Here is a 21,253-nt window from a genome sequence, read left to right on the forward strand (position 1 = left end):
CAGAGCAACCTGGGCCATGCTGCAGGCACAGAACCAAGCTGGCATTCCAGCCATTACATCTGGGCCAAGAAGGTCGAGGTCACCTTCATCCGCCCCTCCCCAGCCCCCTTGGGTCCTCTGAGCCGCGTTCTTCACCCCCCAGGAGCCCGGCTGCTTTCCGTGCCGAGGGTCCAGGAGCTCTGCTTCTGTGGCCTCACGGGGACTGATCAGCCCACCCCTGTCAGCCAGGCTCTGTTCAGCTACAGATCAGACCATCAGGCCCTGGGAACACTTGCAAAGAGGAACCCGTGCATGTGCAAACTTTAAAAGACAACACACGTCTCCACTGCGCGTGACCCACTTGGAATTTTAAATGTCATCTCTGAAAATATAGAAAGGCACTGTTGATAACTATAATTTGGAGAAAAGAAAAGAAAAAAAAGAAACCAAAGCAAATCACATGTCTGTTTCTTATAAAACATTTTGTTGACCCACGGATCATTGCACAGGTGAGGACCGTGGCCCAGGCCTCCAGCTCACGTGGCAGCTCCGGGAGTCCACAGCTGCCCTTGCCACCTCAGTCCATGTGAAGCTTCACAGCTTGGCCTTCAGACGAGAAGCCCCACGCCAGGCGGCACGGCCCCGGCTGTCACTGGAGCTTGGGCGGCGTCCTCCCAGCGCAGCCGCACCTTGGACTCACGCTCTGCCGTGTTTGCCTCCTGCATGAAAAGCAGCTCTGACTGGGCTTAACACAAACGGGTTTGTGTCTGTGACGAAAAGCCGCAGATGGGAGGCTAAAGTCTCCTTCTGGCCCTGGGGACGGAGGCAGCGGGACAGGACGCGGCTCGCAGGCACCACACATCAGGGCACACACTTTTCCCATCTGCGCCTCCGTCTACCATGGCTCCACCCCCCGCCCCCACCCCTGCAGCTGAGCAGGAGTCTGAACCCTGCAGGAAGGTGCGAGGCGGCCACAGCAGCCCCAGGAAGGCCATGGGGGGACGTGTGAGGGCCCGGGCAGACCACCCCAGGATATTCAGCACACAGATGAGAACGAAGTCCTGGTTCCAGGCAACTCACGAAGTCCTGGTTAGACTCGGAGAGGGCTGGACACTGAGTGGACCCCACTCTCTGGGCTTCTCTCATGGATCTGGGTTTGCAACAGCAGCTCGTGGGAACTGTGTAGAGTGTTCACGTTTATTTTAGACCCTGGGTCAACGTCATGGAGGAAAAGCCATTGACTCTCGTGAAAGAATCCCGGGGACAAGAATCTCGGGCGTCACTCGTGCCCTGTTAAACCTTCACTTCTTCTACCCACATGGGGTATTCCCCACCTCTCAGCAGCAGAGAACTCACTGGACAACCTGATGTCAGGATGTGGCCGGGAAAACGTGCTTTTCTGTGACTTTGGAGCTGTTTGCAAGTGGCAGGAAGCTGGCGCCTACTAAACTAGCAAACGTGGGACAACCGGCCCGGCACTGCCCGAGCCACGTGAGGGCCCCCATGCATCGCCTCCCAATGGCGAGTGCTCCAGCAGCCAGAACACCAAGGAGGGGTGTGGGAGAGCGTCCACAGCTGGCCGGGCTGTCCCTGGGCTCTCTGGGGAAGCAGCAGCCCCAGCTGGAGCGCGGACCGGACACTCACCCCACAGCTGTCGCAGGAGGCAACTGACGCTTCAGGCTCTGGGGCACTCAGGAGAATCCGGACAGAGGCCCGCCCAGTTCACCTCTTTACAGAGCGGCTGAGTGAGGGTGGGGGTCTCCTGGGCCCTGACCCTCCTGAAAACCCTCAGGGGCCTCTGTCCAGGGTGGGCCTCAGAGCCGAGCCTGAACCACAGGGTGCTCTCTCTCTGTGGGGTCCCGGTGTCCAGGAAGAAATGGGCAGATTCTAAACACTCCCCAGAAAGCAAAGTGTCTGCCATCACTCCAGCTCCGCGGCCTCACACCGACACCCACTCCTCTCCCAGGTGCCTTCGCCCTCGCACAGGTCCAGGCTCCTCCTCCCAGGATGCAGGGCCCCTCCAGTGCCCACCTGGCCAGTGCTGCTCGAACCCTGGGACAGGGGCCCTATTTCGGACTTTGTCAGCCAGTCCCGTGGCTCCCCAGAGCGCCCTCTGTCTATGGTGGACACTCTATAGCCAGCCAGGGCCTCGTCTTGGCTGGACGGACAAGAAGTGTGGCCTCAGGAGGGAAGCAGGAGCTCTCGGGCCACTGGCTGCCTGCGTCCTGACACAGGTGACACTGCCTCCACCCATGGCCCTTCAGGCACAGGAGGGTCCCTCTCCACTTCCTGCCTCACTCAGCTGGGGCCATCCCAGAGGCCCAGCCGGCTGCCTCCTCCTGCCCCGATGCCCAGGGCAGCACCCACGACATGGTCAGAGCTGCCAGAGCCTGGCACAGGTGCAGCGATCACCAGGGGGCTGGGGAGGGGCCAGGTGGCTGCAGCCCTCACCCCTGCTGGCATCCACCCACAGGGTTGTTACAGGAACATGGCACCCACTCCGCAGGGCACACTTACCTGCCTGACGTTCACAAGGAAACACCACACACTGGGGCCCTGAGGCAGACGTGTTTCCCACAGTCTGGAGGCTGGAAGCCTGAGACAGAGCTGAGTGCAGGCTGGTGCCCCAAGGCCCCCGTCCCGGGCCTGTACACGCGTGTTTCTGGACTCTAGTGCCCCGAGGCCCCCGTCCCGGGCCTGTACACGTGTGTTTCTGGACTCTGGTGCCCCGAGGCCCCCTTCCCGGCCTGTACACGCCTCTGTGATTCCCTGGTGAGCTCACCTCGCTCACCTGATGAAGGAAAGATGAAACCCCATCAGCTCCAAGCCTTTCCAGCCGAGGTGATTTTCCCCCAGTCTACTCTGCCACAGAGAACACACATTCCCCTTTGAACTCTGACCCTGAACCCTCTTCTTGGGCAGTGAAGCAGGTGGAGTTGGTGCCCAACGGCCTCCACTCTTTCTGCATCTCACAGAAGCTCCTATAGGATCCTCCCGGGAGATGTTGACAAGCAGGGTTTCAATGAGTGTGGGGCTCCCGGTGCGGCTGGGGGCCATCCCATGGGTTTCCCTGCCTCTCTTAAGGCCCATCCAGACCCCACCCAGCCACCCCCAGGCCATGAGAAGAGAGGAGGCTGGAGGCAGGCATCAGTCAGCCGAAACACCGTCTCAGGACCTGGCCTCAGAGCCACACAAGGATGCCTTTGGCCAGCAGAGCCGCTGGAAAGCGAGGACAGACATCGCTTGGTGGCCACATGAGGCCCCTCCCGTGCACTCCCTGAGAATCCACAGACGCAGCCTGACTGTCCTGCCCCAGGCAGCCCCTTTCCCTGAGACCCCACACGAAAATGCCTGGAGTGGCTGCAGGGAAGGCGAGCCCCAAGGGGATGCCCAGGGGACAGCACCACCCACAGACCCCTCCAGGTCAGTCACGCACGTCTGCTTTGCTTTCTCCTCAGGATCTGAAGACAGTGCTCTCCCTGCCCCGCTACCCAGGGGAGTTCCTGCACCCCGTGGTGTACGCGTGCACGGCGGTCATGCTGCTCTGCCTCCTGGCCTCCGTCATCACCTACATCGTGCACCAGAGGTGAGCCTGGCATGGGCAAGGGCGCCCACTGTGCCCGAGAAACCTGTTCTTACCTTCAAAGGCAAGTCCCTGAAGGGCAATGTCGCTGCCCCCTCATGTAGCAAGAAGTCCCTGAAGGTACAACTCAGGTCTCCAGCCAGCTCAGACTTGCTCGGCAGCCTGGTGCCCACCACACAGCCGAAGGGTGGCTGGAGCTCGGGGGAGTCACGCCCGTCCACTCAGGCCTCCGTCAGGGTCTTCTTGACGGCATCCCCTGTGTCCTTAACTGGGTGAAATAAGTTCTTCCAGAAGTGGGTGCAGCCCTGAGAAGCTCAGGTCCCCCTGGGTGGTCACTATGGCCGGCAGAGCCTGGGAGAGGCACCGAGAATATGAGGGGGTCCAGCCGCAGTCAGGGTGGGCATGTCCACAGCCAGCCATGGGCGGGGGTTCAGGTATGTCTGAGGCTAAGGTCGCCTTGGTCACGGACAGAGCTTGGATGCGCCCAGGGCCACAGTCTCATCGGAGACTTGGGCGCACACAAGGCTGTGATCACAGGAAGAGGCTTGGGCAGGTCCGAAACTGTCATCTCTGCTGTGGCAGAACACGGGGGCCTTGATGGTTCATCGACGGTAGAAACTTGACTTCTCAGTTCTGGAGGCCAAGGTCTCAGATCAAGGCACCCGTGACGCTGTGTCTGGAGAGTCTGGAGAGGGCCGGCTCCAGGCTCACGGACGGCGCCCACTGCCTGTGTCCCTGCCTGGTGCCCGCCCCCTCTGTCCCAGCTCCAGGCTCACGGACAGCGCCCACTGCCTGTGTCCCTGCCTGTGGGGGGTGAAGCCCTCTCGGGGCCTCTTTCTTGAGGTCCTTGATCCCATCACAACGGCTCTGCCCAGAGGCCCCCGCTTCCGAATACCATCAGCTTGGTGGTTAGTGCCGTCCTACCAACTGTCGGGTGGGATAAAATACATTTAGACCAGAGTGGCTGTGATTACAGGGACAGGCTGAGGCGAGGCCATAGCTAGAGTCACAGTGGCCGCCGTGCAGCCATACCTGTGCTGGCCACAGCCTGGATGAGTCAGGCCCCAGACATGGTGGTGGTCATGGAGAGGGTCACAGCCACAGGCGGGCACGGCGGGCTCAGCCCCAGGCTATGGCCGGGGTCATGCTGAGCCAGTCTAATCACAGTCTCGTCCTGATGTGCCTGACGCCTGCTCCGAGGGACACCCGCGGCCTCTGTCTCTGAGACAGTGTGTGGCCGAGTCCTGGAGTCTCAGGGCCTCAGTGTCTTCATCCGCCAAGAGATCAGGTTGCTCAAGCTTCTGCAAACCCCTTTCAGCCTCAGTGTGCCAGGGTGACGTAAGGCAGAACTTTCCAGTGGCCACCACTCAGGGCAGACTCAGGCAGCCTGTCTGCTCTCCCCTGACCGGGTCCTCAGACAGCTGCCCCTGACCCCACAGAGAGCCCGGAATTCCCAGGGACAGAGCCTGCACCCCAGGGGGCCCCTTCCACGCCTCCCCGTGCAGGGGACAGAGCCTGCGCCCCAGGGGGCCCCTTCCACGCCTCCCCGTGCAGGGGACAGAGCCTACGCCCCAGGGGGCCCTTCCAAACCTCCCTGTGCAGAGCCGCTGCTAACATGAAACCTCCTTCCTGCCCCACAGCGCCATCCGCATCAGTCGCCGGGGCCGGCACACGCTCCTGAACTTCTGCTTCCACGCGGCCCTGACTTTCACGGTGTTTGCCGGCGGCATCAACCGCACCAAGTACCCCATCCTGTGCCAGGCGGTGAGTGCTGGGGCGCCTTCGCTGGCTCCTACCAGAGGGGAAGTGTGGAGCATTGTCTTGTTTACTGAATAATATTCCAGAATTGGCTCAGCTATTTCCTGGGAAGGGGTTGGGCCCCGGTGTGTCGGCGTCTTGGCTTCACGCCGTGCAAGGCCCGTGTGCCCCACGTTTGACCCCAGGGTTGAGTCCACCACGCGGCCCCCTCCAGGCCTGCGCTAACATTTACCGTCCCCAAAGGGCGCACTCCCTGGGAGCAGGGACACAGCCTGCCCCTCCCGGAGAAAGTGGTGGGGCAGCTCGAGGAGGGACACACGCTCCAGTCAAGGGAGGAACCTGCAGGTGCCACTGCCTGAGTCCCCAGGAGGGCAAGTGCATCCTCTACACAGACCCCTGGAAGCCAAACAGAAATGTCACTCGGGAAACCCTCCTCCCCCGTCGCAGGGAGAGCTGGAGACTTGAAGCACACAGGAGGGCTCCTCACTTCTAGGGGCCCAGCCTGACCTTGGTTTAAAAGGGGGGACGTGTAGCTCACACTCAGTTCCTGGCAGAGCTCATTGTAGAGACCCTCACATCAACACTAAGCCCCGTCCTCATCCCCTTTGGGCTGTGGCTCATGGCCAAGGAGAGGACCTGCCCGGAGCCTCTGCAGCCACAGCTCTGGGGCGGCTCCTTCCTGCACACCCAGCCCAGTCCCGGTGGCCACCCCACTTCAGCAGCCCCACAGCCCCGTACAGTCACCTCCAGGGCCCAGACACAGCCAGGGGTTTGCCATGGACAGCAGGGCAACTTGCCAGGGATCTGCCCTGTGGTTTCTAGGACCCTCCCGTAGTACCTGGCACTGACGTGCACCTGCAGACAGCAGTGGTCAAGACTCCCACAGGGGCTGCTCCACAGGGGTGTCTGGGGAGAATCCGGGCAGAGTGCACAGAACCCCCCCGACTCCCCCTAGGCTCCCGTACCTACCTGCAGCGGCCACGGGCTTCCTTCCTTCCCAGCACCACACTTCCATGTGCCAGGCTGGGACGGGCTGGGCAGGCGCTCTCACAAACACAGGGCCCTGGCGTCCGGCATGCAGAGGAGATGCCCTGTCTGTGTGACCGCACATCATGCCAGCCTGCCCCGAGGCCGAGCCCAGCATGGCCCCGGGCAGAGGAGTCATTGGCACGCACCTGAAGGTGGCTGAGGTCAGATGCACCTCCTGCCTCCTTAATCGTTCCTCTGATACGCTGGAAACAACCACAGCAAGTGCCTGGGAAACGCCACTGATGTCCCGCCTGTAAGTGCCTGCGAGAGGCCATCACCGTCACGTCTGCACTTCACCACCAAGCACGCCACACACTGGGACAGAGCCTGCTGGATCCGCAGGTGGCCCCCCACCACCACCAGCCAAGGGCCCTCGGCAAACCGTGCCCGCGACTTCGGGAGCACCTGCCACCGCCTGCCTGGATGGAGCTCCCGGGGCCCAGGCCTGTGGCGACAGCTTGGGGCGGATGCTGGGGTGTTGGGGCTGCGGCGGGCAGGTCTGGAAGGTTCTGGAGGGTTGCAGTCTTGGATGATATCTTGTTAAGGCTGCAGTCCTCAGGAGGAAATCAGCGGAAAAGACTGTGGCCTGTCTCCAGATGCCATCCTGATCTCCCAGGGAGCACGGTCCACTCACTCGCTCACTCAGCAAACGTGCTGAGGGCCTATGAGGTGCCAGGCCATGCTCTGGGCACTAGGGCACTGCCAGAGACAAGCCCACATGGCTCACTGTGGAGCCGCATTCCAGGACAGGAAGCAAGTGTGGAAGACGAACTGTGGGAGCAGCCGGGGGTGGGAGATGCCTGCCGGACGCGTGATGCCAGGCTGGGGAAGCGGAGGCAGGGGCCGCAGTGGCTGCAGTCCCAGAACCACTCGGGAAGCTCACAAGGCAACATTCTCCGAGCCCCCGATGCACTGTCTTCCCCTGTGCTCTGCCACGTGAACAGAAGCTTTCTCACTGATCTAACACTGAGGCCAGGCCGGTTCCACATTCGCAGCCTCTGGGTAAGGAGGAAAATTCAGCCACCACCGGCTGGAGGAAGAAGACCTGAGGGTCTAGTAAAAACTAGACTTGGAGCCCGACCTGCCCACACGTGCGCCAGTGGTGCCCGGTCCGCCTGCCCCCCCGCCTGCCTCACGCTTGTCACACCCATCTTCCTGCCCACCTGCCCCGCCCACCAGGGCCACAGCCCAGCACTGAGTGAAGCCTGGTCCCAGGCTCTGGATGGCTGGAGAGGACGGACGGTTGCTATGGCAACAGAGAGATGGCCACAAGCCCGTTCGCAGGCTGAGTGACATCGTCAACAGAGACAGGCGCTGGCCCTGGATCTGGCGGGGTGGGCCGGCCGTGGAGCACTGTGGGACCCCGATTGGCTTCCCTGCAGCCTCCCCACCTGTCCAGCCTGAAGTCAGTGTCTGGGACTCCGAGCTCTGCCGCTTATACCTTCTCATGATCCCCAAATGCACACGGCCTGGGTGAGGCTCAGCCCAGACAGACAAGGGGCAGGGCCGGCTCTGCCATCCTCCTCAGCGCCCCAGGCAGTGACAATGACAGCCCCGCGGCTGCTTCCTTGAAAGAAAGAACCCGAGGCCCAGCTGCGGGGCCTCTGCCCCGCTCCTCCACATGGTGCCCCGGTTTCCAGGCCTCCCTGTCTCCACCAGGCTGCACGAGGCCTGGGCATGGGGATGGGACTCGCCAGGCCAGGAGAAAGGGTGGCGCCCCCGGGGCCTGCTGTGTCTCCTGCCGCCAGCGGCACGCAGGGAGCTCATCTGAAACTACAAACGCGGCCGTCCGGTCTTTCCAGCCCACCCCACAGCATTCTCATCAATTATTGCAGAGCCTCCTCAGAAGTGAAAATGGAGCTCTGGATTTGATAAATCATCATAATGGTGCGACGTTAGCTTTATGCGGCGAATCTCTATATTCCTTAAACATTTATGTCCTTTCCAATTATAGCAGTATTTTACCTGTCATTTCAAAATGTCAGGTTATTACTCCAAAGGTAGCAGTGTGGCCCTGGTAATCAACTAACGCAGGAAGTCTCCATAGCAATGAGGAACGGCGACCTGCAGGGTCACACGAATGCGTCCCCATGGGGGGCTCATCCTATTCACAGTAAGAGCATCCTGGCATGACCCCCTGGAGGACTTCACCTCCTCTCCCTTGGTGGACACCTGTCCAGGTCTGAGCTCAGGGGACGTTGGTCTGCAGCTCACAGGGTCCCGTGCCTGGGCCACAGGGACCTCAGTGGGTTGTGCATGCAGGGGCGTGTGAGTGCACAGAACCATTGGTCCCCACAGACTCCCTGCTCCCGTCTCTGTGTGGAAGGGGAGCAAAGTCGAGCCGTTCAAGGGTCTCTGCAGCTCGGCATCTCCCTGTGACTCCCGGGCGGCTGTGGGGTGGCCGCCGTCTGCCCTGGGATACAGACGCTCCTGGCTGCCTGCTGCTCTCATTCTTGAAGCCGCAAGCCCGGGCCGGGGCTGCTGGGCTTTGGGGGGTGGGTGCCCACCGAGGGCCTGGCTGACCGCTGCTCCCCCACAGGTGGGCATCGTGCTGCACTATTCCACGCTGTCCACCATGCTGTGGATAGGAGTGACCGCCAGGAACATCTACAAGCAGGTGACCAAGAAGGCCCCTCTGTGCCTGGACGCAGACCAGCCGCCGTACCCCAGGCAGCCCCTGCTCAGGTACTGAGTGCACATGGGCGCGAGGCCCTGCCACCTGGGCCCTGGACACTGCATGCGCCTTCTGGGTCTTGGCAAACCTCCTCGCCAGGCCACCAAGGCCTGAGGACAATCCGGTCCGTGGGGGAGGGTCAGTGTTCCCAGGGAGGGTGGAGAGCAGGCGAAGGAGCTGGGGGTGGGGCAGTGTGCTGGAGGGGAGGGGCGACGGTCCCTGGGGGTGAGGCGGAGGGGGCCCAGAGGGTGGAGGGTCCCGGGTGGGGTCTGAGGCAGGCGGTGCCCTGCCCTCCACATCTGCGGCTGGAGCCCAGCTGGTCTGGGGCTGGCATGTGCTGGGGCTGGACGAGCCTCCGGTGCTGCAGAATTGCTGGCACGAGACCCTCTGTGCCCCGCAGGGCAGCCACGCCGGGGAAATGGGCTCTGGGTGGTTTTGGCTTCGGCTTCATGGTCTCTGTAACATCAGGCAGCTGACTGTTGGTGGGGGAAACCTCACATGCTCAGGCACTCATTTCAAGGTGGCCCTGGCCTGGGCCTTTCGGACCAGGAGGCAGGTGTGGTCCCCCAGTTCCCAGCACCTCCCCATCTCTGTTGTGTGAGGCCCGGGTGCTGGGATGGGACACTCGCCCCCACCCGCGGCCTACACCAGCTCTTGGTCCCCATCCATCCCCAGGCTGGGAATTCACCGTGGCCTTGGTGGGAACCATGGGCCTGCCTGGGGGTGGAAACAGCCCATGATGGCATGGGCGCAGACCTCCCTCTCTCCCTCTCTCCCTCCCTCCCTCAGTCCAGAGCCAGGGAAACCCAGGCGTCCACGTCTGGGCGGTGGCAGAAGCTCCTCTGCACCAGCAGGAAAAAGCCGGGTCAGGGAGCCCGGACAGCTGGTTTAGACAGGGGTCTGGCCGCAGCCGTGACCGGGCCGCGGGGCTCGCCAGGGAGTTCCAGCGCCTTTGGTGTTTCCTTTTCTGAACTGAGACTGAATTCCAAACGCTCAGTCGGCAACAGCCAGGCTCAGAGTGTGGCCTTGAGGCCTTGGGTGCCTGCCCGGCCCATCCTCTGGGGTTCCCTGAGGCTCCCTGAAAGCCTGCCTTGGGCACCCTCGGTTTGCCCGGAGCAGCGCCCTGTGTGAGGCACCCGTGCCAGAGGCTGCTCTGAGGCCGGCGGTCCCCGGGAGTCTTGGAGGACATTTGTCCAGTTGCGTGTGAGATGTGGTTCCTGCTGGTGCAGGGACACCTGCTTCCTCGGAAGGGCTGTCTGGCACTGTCCCGTCCAAAACCGTCTGAAGAATTCATTTCAAGGCAGATACAGCCACGTCCTGTGTTGTCTCGGTAAACAGGGCTCACCTTCCACCTGGAGCATTTTCTGACGCTGTTTGATTTTCAGATCCACGCAGACACGTTGCCACTTAGCAACCAGGGCTTGGGTGGTGCTTCTGCCGCTGGTGGGGGCTGGGGAGGTAGGGTTTCATTATCTTGCCTCTCCTGCCAGGGAGGCCCCAAGTCCCCTGGGTTTATAAATCACTCTCAAAATGCATTTCCTCATCTGTAATTGATGGAAGAGCTGCCTGGTTTTGAAGACCAGGCTGGCAGCCGTGGAGCACCCCGGCACTCTTCTGTCCGCCGTCTGCCAGTGCGCGCCACAGAGCCGTGCGTCTGCCCAGGTGCTGGGGGGCCAGCAGGCCCGGGGTTCGGCACTGACCGGCGGGCCCAGTGACAGCAAGGCCCTGCTTGCGGCCACGGCGCTGAGGCGACTGCTGTTCCTCCTGGGGCTGCCTGGAGACCTCCATCCTCCACCCCCTGCCCTCTGGGCCCCCTTCCTCTGTACAGAAAGGTCTTGACATTGTGGCAGGGGGAGTCCACATGGTGCCGTGTTCCAGCTGTGTTCCTTGGTTACTGGCCTGCCTGGTCACTCTGTCTCCCCAGCCGCTCCCCAGGTGCCTGGTTAGGGCTCGGCCTGTGCACCCTTGAGGCAGGTGCAGACTCGGGAGTGGTGGGCGGTGTTAGCTTGGACTTCGCTGAGGGCCTGCCCTCTCCGTGGCCGGGCCTGGGGCTGCTGGGAGACTGTGCTGGGAGACTGGGCATCACCTCCTCAGGGAGACCAGCGGGCTGGAGCGGAGCCTTTCTCCCCGCATCCCAGAGGGGCTCACGATCAGCCCTCCAGGCCCTGGCCCAGAGCCTCTTCTCACCTCCCCCTCCTCCACCAGGAAACCTCCTCATCAGAGAGGCCCTTCCCAGCGGCCCTGCCTCCCCAGCCCCATTCCCTGGCCTACACATTATCACCGCCAACAGAAATTTGGTTCCTGAGTTCCAAGAATCTTGCAGTCTGGGAGGGAAGGGTGTGGACACCTCTCTAGGCAGCATGTTGCCCACACCCTCTCTGGCTGTTCCCATCCTGCCCTCTGAAAAGAAGACCCACACCACTCCCTGCCTGACCCCCCGCCGGGACGGGGCGGCACCGCCAGCTCCCACTCACACGGACAGGGGCTGAGTCTCAGCTGCTGCGCATGAAGGAGCCGTGTGCGCCCGCCCACCACCGGCCCAGCTCTGCAAGTGTTAACGAGAAGTAACAAGAAAACGGCCGTCCCCGGGAAGCGGCTGTGTGAACTCAGAGGACGCTCCTGGAGCTGCCGACGTTTTGAGAAAGCCCTCGCCATCCTGAAGGCCCACAGCCAGGGTTTGCCACGTGCAGCGGCCGCCTCTGCTTGACTTCGTTTAAACCAAACCTTCAAAGTCCAGGGAAGATACAGCCACGTCAAATGTTGCCGCACTGGTGTCCGTGAGCATTTCACACGCCTGAGGCCCTCTCTGTGTGAGCATGGGGATGCCCCACCTCTGCGTGGGACCTCCCCTCTCCACAAGACAGCCTGGTCGGCAGAGGGGGCGGACACCCCCCAAGACCCCCAACTCTGCAGGGGTTGGACTCCGTGGGCAGGAACCTGCCCTCTGGTCAGGGTGAGGTCAAGAAGTGGAGGGGCCAGTCCAGGGAGGCCCAGCAGCGAGAAGCCAGAAGCTTGTGTGGCACAGCAGGGGCCCCATGGCCAAGGTCACAGCCACCGTCCACCTCTCCCCTCACGCAGGGGTGTGGCCCTTGTTACTATGACAACACAAGCCTGGGCTCTGCGCAGGATTCTGCCACTTTCTAGATGGTGATTCACCTGATCTCATCTCCCCTTGGTCCCAGGATGAGCCCCCCACGCATGTGGGCCTGTGTGGAGAGATTTGGGGGCACCCTCTGCCACCCCAGTTAGGAGGCACTGCACAGTCAGGCCCTCAGAACCGCCCTGGGCCTGCGGAGGGGCAGTGGCCTGATGGGTGTGTGGTCTGAAGCCCACACCAGGGCGAGGGTGGCAGGACTGGAGCCCAAGGAGGGTGCCTTGGATTTGGGGGGCGCTGGAGCCCTTGCTGGCTGCAGCTTCCCTGCTTTGGTCCCAGGCCCATCGCTCCCCTCCATTCACACAGCGTTTTCTCCAAATTCCAGCAGCATCGCAGCCGGTGAGGCCCCTGCCGACTGAATGAGTCACACGCAGGCCCCAGCTCCTAGGAACCTTTGGAGACCCTTTTCCAGGCCCGAGCTGCGGCCCTGCCTGGGCCCCTGCCCAGCAGCCCCACCAGGATGGGTCCCTCTGCTCTCCTCAGCTCCTGCCATGCCAGGATCTGGTCATCTCCATCCACCCACACGGATCCCTGTGGGCGTCCCCAGCACAGCGGCTCTGGGCCAAGGAGGGTGCACAGGGTGGGCACAGCCTGGCCTCAGGGCACAGGGGACTGGAGAGCCCCCAGGAAGGGCACCAGCCACCAGATGCTGGCTTCCCCACATTGGGGGCACCGTGGCAGACACCCATCCCAGATCCTGTTGAGGTGAGGCCTGGGCAACTGGATGGACGTCCCACAGAATGCGCAGCACGCTTCCTGGGGGAAGGCCGTCAAGGCCAAAGACACTCAGATAACGTGGCAGGTCATGTCTCTGCACACAGTCTCACCCCCGCGGCTCAGAGTGGCCATCACGGGCTCCTGGGCAGTGTTTATCGGGGCCACGCCAGCTCTGAGCGTCGCTGGAGTCACAGCTACATCTGAAGGCCGTGTTAAGAAGCACTACGTCTTCCAACCGTGAGCACAGGACGTGTTTCCTTTTGTTTAACTCTGTAATTTCTTCCAGCAAAGCTTTGCGGAGGAAATTTCCAGTGCACACATCTTGCACCTCCTTGGCTGAATTTTCTCCCAAGGATTTTATTCTCTTGATGTTATTATAAATGGGATTCTTTTCTTAATTTTCTTTTTGGATTGTTCATTTGCTTGTGAACAAAACACAACTGATTTCTGTGTGCCAACCATGTGTCCTACAGCTTTGCTGAGTTCCTTTATTGGCTCTAGTTAGTGTTTTGTTAATTCTTTAGTATTTCCTGTGTATATAATTATCACGTCATCTGTACACAGGGATAGTTCTACTTCTTCCCTTACAGTCTGGAGGGCTTTATATTTTTTTCTTGCCTAATTGTGCTGGCTACAACTTCCAATACAATGTGATTCTCTCTTTTTTTTACTTGTCAGTCTAGCTAAAGGTTTGCCAATTTTCTTGATCTGTTTAAAGAGTCAGTTTGAGTTTCATTGATGGTCTTCATTTTTCTGTTGTCTATGTTATTTATCTCCACTCTGATCTTTATTACTTCCTTTCTTCCATTAGCGTTGGATTTAGCTTGCTCTTCTCTTTTCAGGTTTCTTATGGTGTAAAATCAGATGGTTGACTTGAGCTTCTTTTTCTTATGTGGATGTTCATGGCTATGAATTTTCCTCTGTGTGCTGCTTTTCCTGCATCCCTGAGTTATCTTGTGGGGTATTTTGTTTCACTTATCTCCACAGTGTCACTTCTACTTTTCCTTGTGATTTCTTCTCTGGCCCACTGGTTGTTTAAAAGTATGCTGTTTAATTCTCACAGATGTCTAGATAGTCAGGGAAAAAAACACCCTGAAATTGTGCTGCAACTGTTAGTGTCAAGCTGAATGAAGGGAATCCCCACTCAATCAAAGCAGCATGGCTTTGGGGAGCTTGTCTCTGTAAGGAGATCTTCATTACAATGATGAAAACATTGTTTCATTTCTTCCTTGTGATTTGGGTACAGCAGAGGGGTGGGAGGGAGTGGGTGACCCTGCACATCCTGCTGTGTGGCCTGCCCTGGCCAGGCCAGCCTTCTTCCCTTTCTCCATGTGTGAGGAGTGGAGCGGGTGTGGGCATGAGGGGCCAGGGAGTGCCTCAAGGTTAGGCCTGGACCAGACGTCACACAGACCTTTCTGAGCACACCTGGGAGTGTGCAAGGCCTGCTGCCCTGCTGGTGTCTTCAGTGCAAGTGTGGTTGTAGGTTGAGTGTGAGTCTGTTTCCTGGCCCCAGAGCTCTGCCTTGGGGCCTCCTGTGGGTGAGAAACCACACAGAACCTGGCATGAGCCTTCAGCCAACAGAAGTGCCACCCTCAGCCTTGCAGGAGGGAGTTTAGGGGAAGGACAGATGCAGCCTCAACCAAGGAGTCCATGGACTCTTGGCACTGCTAAATGGGGCTCGGGTGACTCCGTGGAGAAGGAAGTAGGGAGGGATGCCAGAAGGGGAGAAGGAAGCAGCTTGGCTGGGAGGAGACAGAGGTGTTGGACACAGGACCCCCCAGGCCCACAGAGGCACTGGCTCAGCCACCCAAGCCCTCGCAGTGGTGCCTCCTCGGATTCAAGCACCCTCACCTTCGACCAACATGGTGGCCACTGTCACCTGCCAATACTCTCAAGATTCTAGACACTAGACTCTGTTGCAATACTCTGTCCCAAAAACACCATTTGCAGTCTGCACACCAGTCCTGACCACCACACACATTTGCCACAGCCTCCTGTTGCCTCCCTCAGATATCCCAAGACAGCTCAACACTGTGTGCATGTGGCCCCAGCTCCACTCCTCCCTCAGTCCCACAAGGGAACCAGCTCCGTTTGGTCCCAGCTCCACCCTTCCCCTCATGTCCTCCATGGCCCCAGCCCCACCCCCTCCCCTCATAGCCTCCATGGAACCAGCTCCACCTCCTCACCTCTCGTCCTCCATGGAACCAGCTCCATGCCCCCAATGTCTTTGCAGCTCAGCAGCCGGCACTGCTGTCCCAACATTCGTGTCTGGGTGCTGGACATTGTGCCAAACTCTCTACCTGCTTTCCCAGATGAGGCCACACCTCCAGGCCCAGGAGTCTTCCCCACCTCTCCTGTCCCTCCTCCTCTCCCAGCCCCACTCCCTGGACCTCATTTTTCCTGCTCTGTGGACTGCCCTGACCCCAGCGGGCCTCAATGCCCTTTTCTCAGCCTCCTGCTCTGCCACCTCCACACCACCTGGATACTTTTTCTCCCCAGCTGGAAGCCTGACTGCCTGCCCCCACGACCACCCCCCAGACCCCCCATTGCTGCTCAGCTCTGGCTCAGAGCCTTCCTATCTGCCCCTTCCTGGCCTCGCCTGCCCTTTGGGCACTGAGGGTCAGTCCCTCCAGTGGGACGGGCACCTCCCATCTCCACTCCAGTCTCCTCCCTGCACCTCAGCTTCCTCTTAGGTGAGACCCCTGACCCTCTGCCTGGTGCCCACCCACTATTGCAGAGCAACTGTCCCCTGACCTCTCCTCCCCTAGATGACAATGACGGGAAGGTCCCTCCTGCTTCGTGTTCTCCAGGCTTGGCATCCAGCCCCTCCTGGTTAAATGTTGAAACCAGAGACAAACGGCAGGGATGTAGCAGATACGTGTGAAATTGCCTCCATGCTCAGCTGGGCTGGATGTGTCGATGGAAAGCAATCAGTTTCATATTTGTTCTGACACGTGGGTGAGCAGCACACTGCCCGTCAAGCGGTGTCAGGCCCTACAGCCTCTGCACACTCAGGGAGGGGCTGGAAGGACCCAGGACTCAGCAGTGGCGGCGTTTCTGGGTGTGGTTTGTCTCCACAGAAGGATCCACCACAGGGTCAGCGAGGGAAAAGGCATCCGGCAGAGACCGAGACTCCAAAGTTCTCCTGGGAGACGGCAGGTGGGGAGGACCCACACAGAGCCTGCTCCTTCCTCCAGCAGCAAAACGCAGCAAAGTGCGCCCCGCACTTCTGCCCAGGAGGCCGCTCAGGCTCAAGCTCTGGGTTCTTGCTGGGACGGGTCACTCCTGTGTGCTCTGCCAGCTCCACTGGCCACAGCTACAGATCCTCACACTCCGGCGGGAAGGCAGGTGCCGCCATCAGTCCCAAGGTTCGTGCAAACAGCCCAGACTGCTGTAGTGCTACATCCTGCGCCCTGCATCCCTGTAGAGCAGCCTTATCAGGCAGGGACGGGGGGAATGTGTTGAAAGCCACTGATCCAGGCCCCTGCCACGGCCCCAGAGCTGGCCCTTCTGCAGAGCAACACCGGGCTGCACAGGGTTGAATGTTCAGAGAGAAGCTTCTTGGATCCGCCGTTTCTAACTATATAGGTGAGAAGAAAGAAAGGCTGAGAGAGAGATTCGGTAAGAAATATAGAGAAATACTGGAAGAAAAAGAATAAGAGCAAATATGATGTACCCTGAGCTGATCCTTTCTACACAAAACAGGAGCCAGCAGCCTGATGCCCGTGTCTGAATGATTAGCCTGCTTCCTCTACACCCAGATCTCACAATCCAGATTTGTTATTTTCCGGAATTCCGTTTTGACCTCTATTCAGCCACTTCCCCTTCCTTGTCTTTAGTTTTCTGCCCAGTCCCTTTGCCACAGAGTGATGTCTGCCTGGGGCCCTGGACGCAGGTGCTGCTGGATAATTCAGTGATCCCCGGTCCCCAAGCACCTGCTCGGATGTGAGCAGAGCCCACTGAAGGGTTGTTTCTGCATCCTTTAAGTGGAAATGTGGCTGAACTGGGGAGGTTTTGGGTAGGCTGGGCCTCCTGCCCACCACGGGCACCTCCCCTCCTAATCCTGCCAAGCCACATGCCTGCCATGGGCACCTCCCCTCCTAATCTCGCTGGCCACCTGCCCGCCATGGGTGCCGCTTCTCTTAATCCCTCCATACCACTTGCCGACCATGGGCACCTCCCCTCCTAATCCCACCAGACAACCTGCCTGCCATGGGCACCTCCCTCCTAATCCCTCCAGACCACCTACCCGCCACGGGCACCTCCCTCCTAATCCTGCTGGCCAGCCCACTTTGAGGAAGGGCCTCTAAATAGACTGAACTTTCCACATTTTCTGCTCCCACTGCCAGCCAAAGGGAAGCCACTCCAGAAACAAGCAGAACTTTTATGATTTCACAGGTGCTCGGGGGCTAATTCCCCATTCAGCAAAGAGTAATTACATCCTAATTTTGCAATCTGGCCACCCTTTCTGGTCAAGTGCACCAAGCTGTGTCGGTTATTTGAGGTCTGTGGGCTGTGTCTGCTATTTGAGGTCTGTGGGCTGTGTCTGCTATTTGAAGCCTGTAAGTTGTGTGGGTTATTTGAGGTCCGAGGGCCATGTCAGTTATTTGAGGTCTGAGGGCTGTGTCGGTTATTTGAGGTCCGAGGGCCATGTCAGTTATTTGAGGTCTGAGGGCTGTGTCGGTTATTTGAGGTCTGTGGGCTGTGTCTGCTATTTGAAGCCTGTAAGTTGTGTGGGTTATTTCAGGTCTGAGGGCTGTGTCGGTTATTTGAGGTCTGAGGGCTGTGTTGGTTATTTGAGGTCTGAGGGCTGTGTCGGTTGTTTGAGGTCTGAGGGCTGTGTCGGTTGTTTGAGGTCTGAGGGCTGTGTGGGTTTTTTGAGGTCTGAGGGGGGTTATTTGAGGTCCGAGGGCCATGTTGGTTATTTGAGGTCCGAGGGCCATGTCGGTTATTTGAGGTCCGAGGGCTGTGTCGGTTATTTGAGGTCTGAGGGCTGTGTCGGTTATTTGAGGTCTGTGGGCTGTGTCGGTTATTTGAGGTCTGTGGGCTGTGTCGGTTATTTGAGGTCTGTGGGCTGTGTCGGTTATTTGAGGTCTGTGGGCTGTGTCGGTTTGGAATTCCACTGGCACCAAGACACTTGGATTCTGTGTCACAGCCCGGCTTGCTGAGGACACCTGCTCCCACCTTTACCCGCCTCGAAGCCTCCCCGGTGCTGGCCAGCCACAGAGGGACGCTCATCCCCACTGCATGGATGAGTGCTTTCCTGGGACTCTCAGCCAGGAACCCCCTCTAGGCCACAGGGCAAACTCTGGAGACTGCCTTGGGCTTGGGACCTGACCGTGGCCACGCACTGGGCCTGGCTTGGACCCCACAGGGCTGAGGCCCTCGGGCTCTGGGGCCCTGGGAATGGCCAGTGGGAAGCGTCCACTCCCTCCTGTTCCATCTGGAATGCGTGCCCGAGGCCAGTCCTCAGGATGAGCTGCCTAAGGGCGGGCAGAGGTCACAGGCCAGTGAGCAACCTGGCGCCTGCCACTTCTAAGAATGTGGGTTCACACGGAGAGGGCAAGGATGGGGGTGGGTGGGAGGCAGCCGAGGGAACTTTGTGCCGGGAAAGCCCTAGAGGGAGCAGCTCTGAGGTCTCTGCGAAGCAGCCCTCCCTCCCTTTCGCATCTCCCTGTGGACGCTTGGACGTCAGGCCAGGAAGGGCTCGGGCCTTCCAGCTGACCCTCTAGTCCAGCCCTGAGCTTTACAGATGGGGAAACCGAGGCCCCAGAGGCACGGAGGCTCGCCCAGAGTGCTGGCCGGGCCACCAGGACCTGGCATCTCACACTTTGGCGGCCCCCTGACTCTGTAGACACCGTGAGTACCTCCCCCTCCTGCTGGTCCTGTTGTCTGCTGACAGCAGCGTTGGTTGAGGATGGGAGGAGGGGCCACGTGGCACAACCCCTTCTCCACCCCCAGGAGTAGCACCAAGCCCAGTGCCAGCCGCTTAGCTCCCCTGAGCAGGAGCAGAGGACACTGGAGCTTCGAGGGCAGAGCAGGACACACCGCCACTGATGCCTGGGTCCAGTGGTGGCCCCTCGAGGCCACACGTGGCCTGACATCCTGGAACACAGGTGCTCTTCACAGCACAAGTGATCCTGCAGACCCATCCGTGGGTACCCACTACGAGTGGACATAGCGACAGTGCTATGGCGTTCAAAGCATCTTGTCAGTCATGAAGCATCCTCGGCTCGTGTCTGGAGCTGGGCATCGTGGTGCCATCTGCAGGGCACGGCTGGTGCCTGGGACAGTGGAGCTGTCCTTCTCCACCTGACTGCTGTCTTGCCAACCTGCCTTCCTCCTGGTGCCCACGGCGTCCTCCTCCATCCATCCTCAGCGGTGATCGAATGCAGAGGAGCCCAGGATGCACTTCTGAGGCTCGCCTGTGACTTTCCAGAGATACTTAGACAAATGGACGTAAATAGCTCTTGGATCCTAGCAGGAATTTTCAACCTGATTTCTCTGAATTCAGAAGTCACAGTTAACTCAGAATGCTAACCGGGCCAGGGACCACGATCTCACAGAGGGGTCCTGTGTCCCAGGGAGGTGAGGGTGCCAGGGCTGTCTCCTGAGGTATCTGCTACCCGCCCCTGCACTGCCCGCTCCCCGAGGCCACGTCTGCACATGCGATTTCCTTGGCTCCTTCTGCTCCTGGGCGGCGCCAGCCTCAGGTCCACACCTGGAATCCACCGTCTTTCCTGTGACAAATGACCTCGGCGCATCGAAGGCCCCCGGGGGCCACAACCTCCATGAGTGTGACTGGCTGGTGGGGCAGCGCTGCTGTCCTGGGGACACGCTTCCCATGGAGAGGCGGCTAGGAGCCTGGGGGGCTTCATCGAGGAGTTCTGGAAGGGCTCAGTGGTCAAACTTCAACGTGCACCTGGGCCTCACCCATCGCCTGAGTGGGGCTGTCCCGAGTCCGCCCCCAGCTCCTGAGCCCTCCTCACCCCTCAGCCTTCCCTTGGGCGGGGCTGGCACAGGCTGGGGTCCTCCACATCATCTCCGGCAGGGCAGTGGCACACAGGCTCTGCCCAGTGGTCAGCAGCAGGCATGGGCAGGCACACGGAGGAGGCAACCCCAGAGTAAAGGGAAACCGACAAGGCCTCTGTGCCCGCGAAAGCCGGGCTCTGGATCTGGCCAAAGAACGGTCCTCATGAGGCCACAGCTGGACTCAGCCTAGAGGCCTGACCCCAAAGAACATGGTGGATTGGGGGTACCCTGAGAAGGGTGGCCCCCAGGCCTGGCCCATGCTTGGCAGAAGGGTTTGCAGCGCTGGTCAGCTGCCTCCTTGAAGACGGGGGGAAATGAATAATCACAGGTGGCTCCCCGGGAAGGAGCCCAGGACCCCACGGGCACTGTGAGGACTCAGCACAGCCAAGGACCGGCTCATGGCGCTGTCATCCCTCCCGGGCCCCTCGAACCACCCACTGCTGGGACCCTGGACACGTGGGCTGCAAGTCTTCAGCCCTCACTGTCCTCAAGATGGCCATGTCCCCTCATCCTCTGAGCTGCCAGGGCCACACATCAGACCCAGCCCCGAGACACCACTGCCAGGTCCTGGTGTACTACAGCCCCCAACCCCTCCCTGCCTTCCAGAGACCCTGCCCCAGGGGAGAGCTGGCGCTCTGCTCCAGCATCCACCCAGCAAGACCCTCTCCCTACCTTATCCCTCCCTCTCACCCCTCCCCCTTTCCCTCCCTCCTTTCCCTCCGCTTTCCCCTCTCCCTCCCTCGACTCCTCCCCTCCCCTCCTCACCTTCCATGGGCTCCAGGTCAAGCCCAGGGCTAGATGCATGCCTGGCCCACCCATGCCGCTCTGCAGGGGCACTCCTGGTGGAGCCCAGGCCCCCTGCCGCCCTACCCTGGGCCGCTACCCAGCGCAAGGCCATGCTGGACAAGTGTGAATTGGGTGAAAGACACAGTAATGAAATGTGGTGAAAACGCTCCTAGAAGCCCAGCTGTCGCCTTGCACAGTCCTTCGGCCTTTGGGGGATCCCAAAGCTCTCAGCTCCTACATGGTCCAGGCTTTGTCAGTGCCCCCCGCCCCCTGCTGCCACACACAGTCCCTTCAGGGCCACCACGGCCACTCCAGCTCCCTCAGTCCCTGTCTGGTGGGCGTCCCCTGGCCCTGCCCAAACCCTCCTCCCACCCAGACCACACCCAAGGCCGCCCCCAGCCGCCCCTCAGCACACCCAACCCCCCACAGGCGTCCTCTCCCTCCGCTGTGGCAGCCCTCAGCCCTCTCATGATGAAGAGCCTCCGACACCCAACCAGAAATATGGGGCAGCCTAAGGAGGGCCCCCTTCCTCTGTGGTGGG

The 21,253-nt window shown here is 60.3% G+C and overlaps 1 protein-coding gene across 1 annotated transcript in view; it reads left to right on the forward strand.

Annotated features, from left to right (window-relative positions):
* The window catches only part of ADGRA1 (adhesion G protein-coupled receptor A1), a 41,237-nt gene that overhangs the window by 5,791 nt on the left and 14,193 nt on the right, over positions 1-21,253 (forward strand). The window contains exons 3-5 of the mRNA XM_025397303.1: positions 3,438-3,565; positions 5,203-5,326; positions 8,889-9,034. Coding sequence (XP_025253088.1) covers positions 3,438-3,565; positions 5,203-5,326; positions 8,889-9,034 — 398 coding nt within the window. The remainder of the gene's footprint in view (positions 1-3,437; positions 3,566-5,202; positions 5,327-8,888; positions 9,035-21,253) is intronic.

The sequence above is a fragment of the Theropithecus gelada genome, chromosome 9 (assembly GCF_003255815.1).
Source record: "Theropithecus gelada isolate Dixy chromosome 9, Tgel_1.0, whole genome shotgun sequence".
NCBI lineage: Eukaryota > Metazoa > Chordata > Mammalia > Primates > Cercopithecidae > Theropithecus > Theropithecus gelada.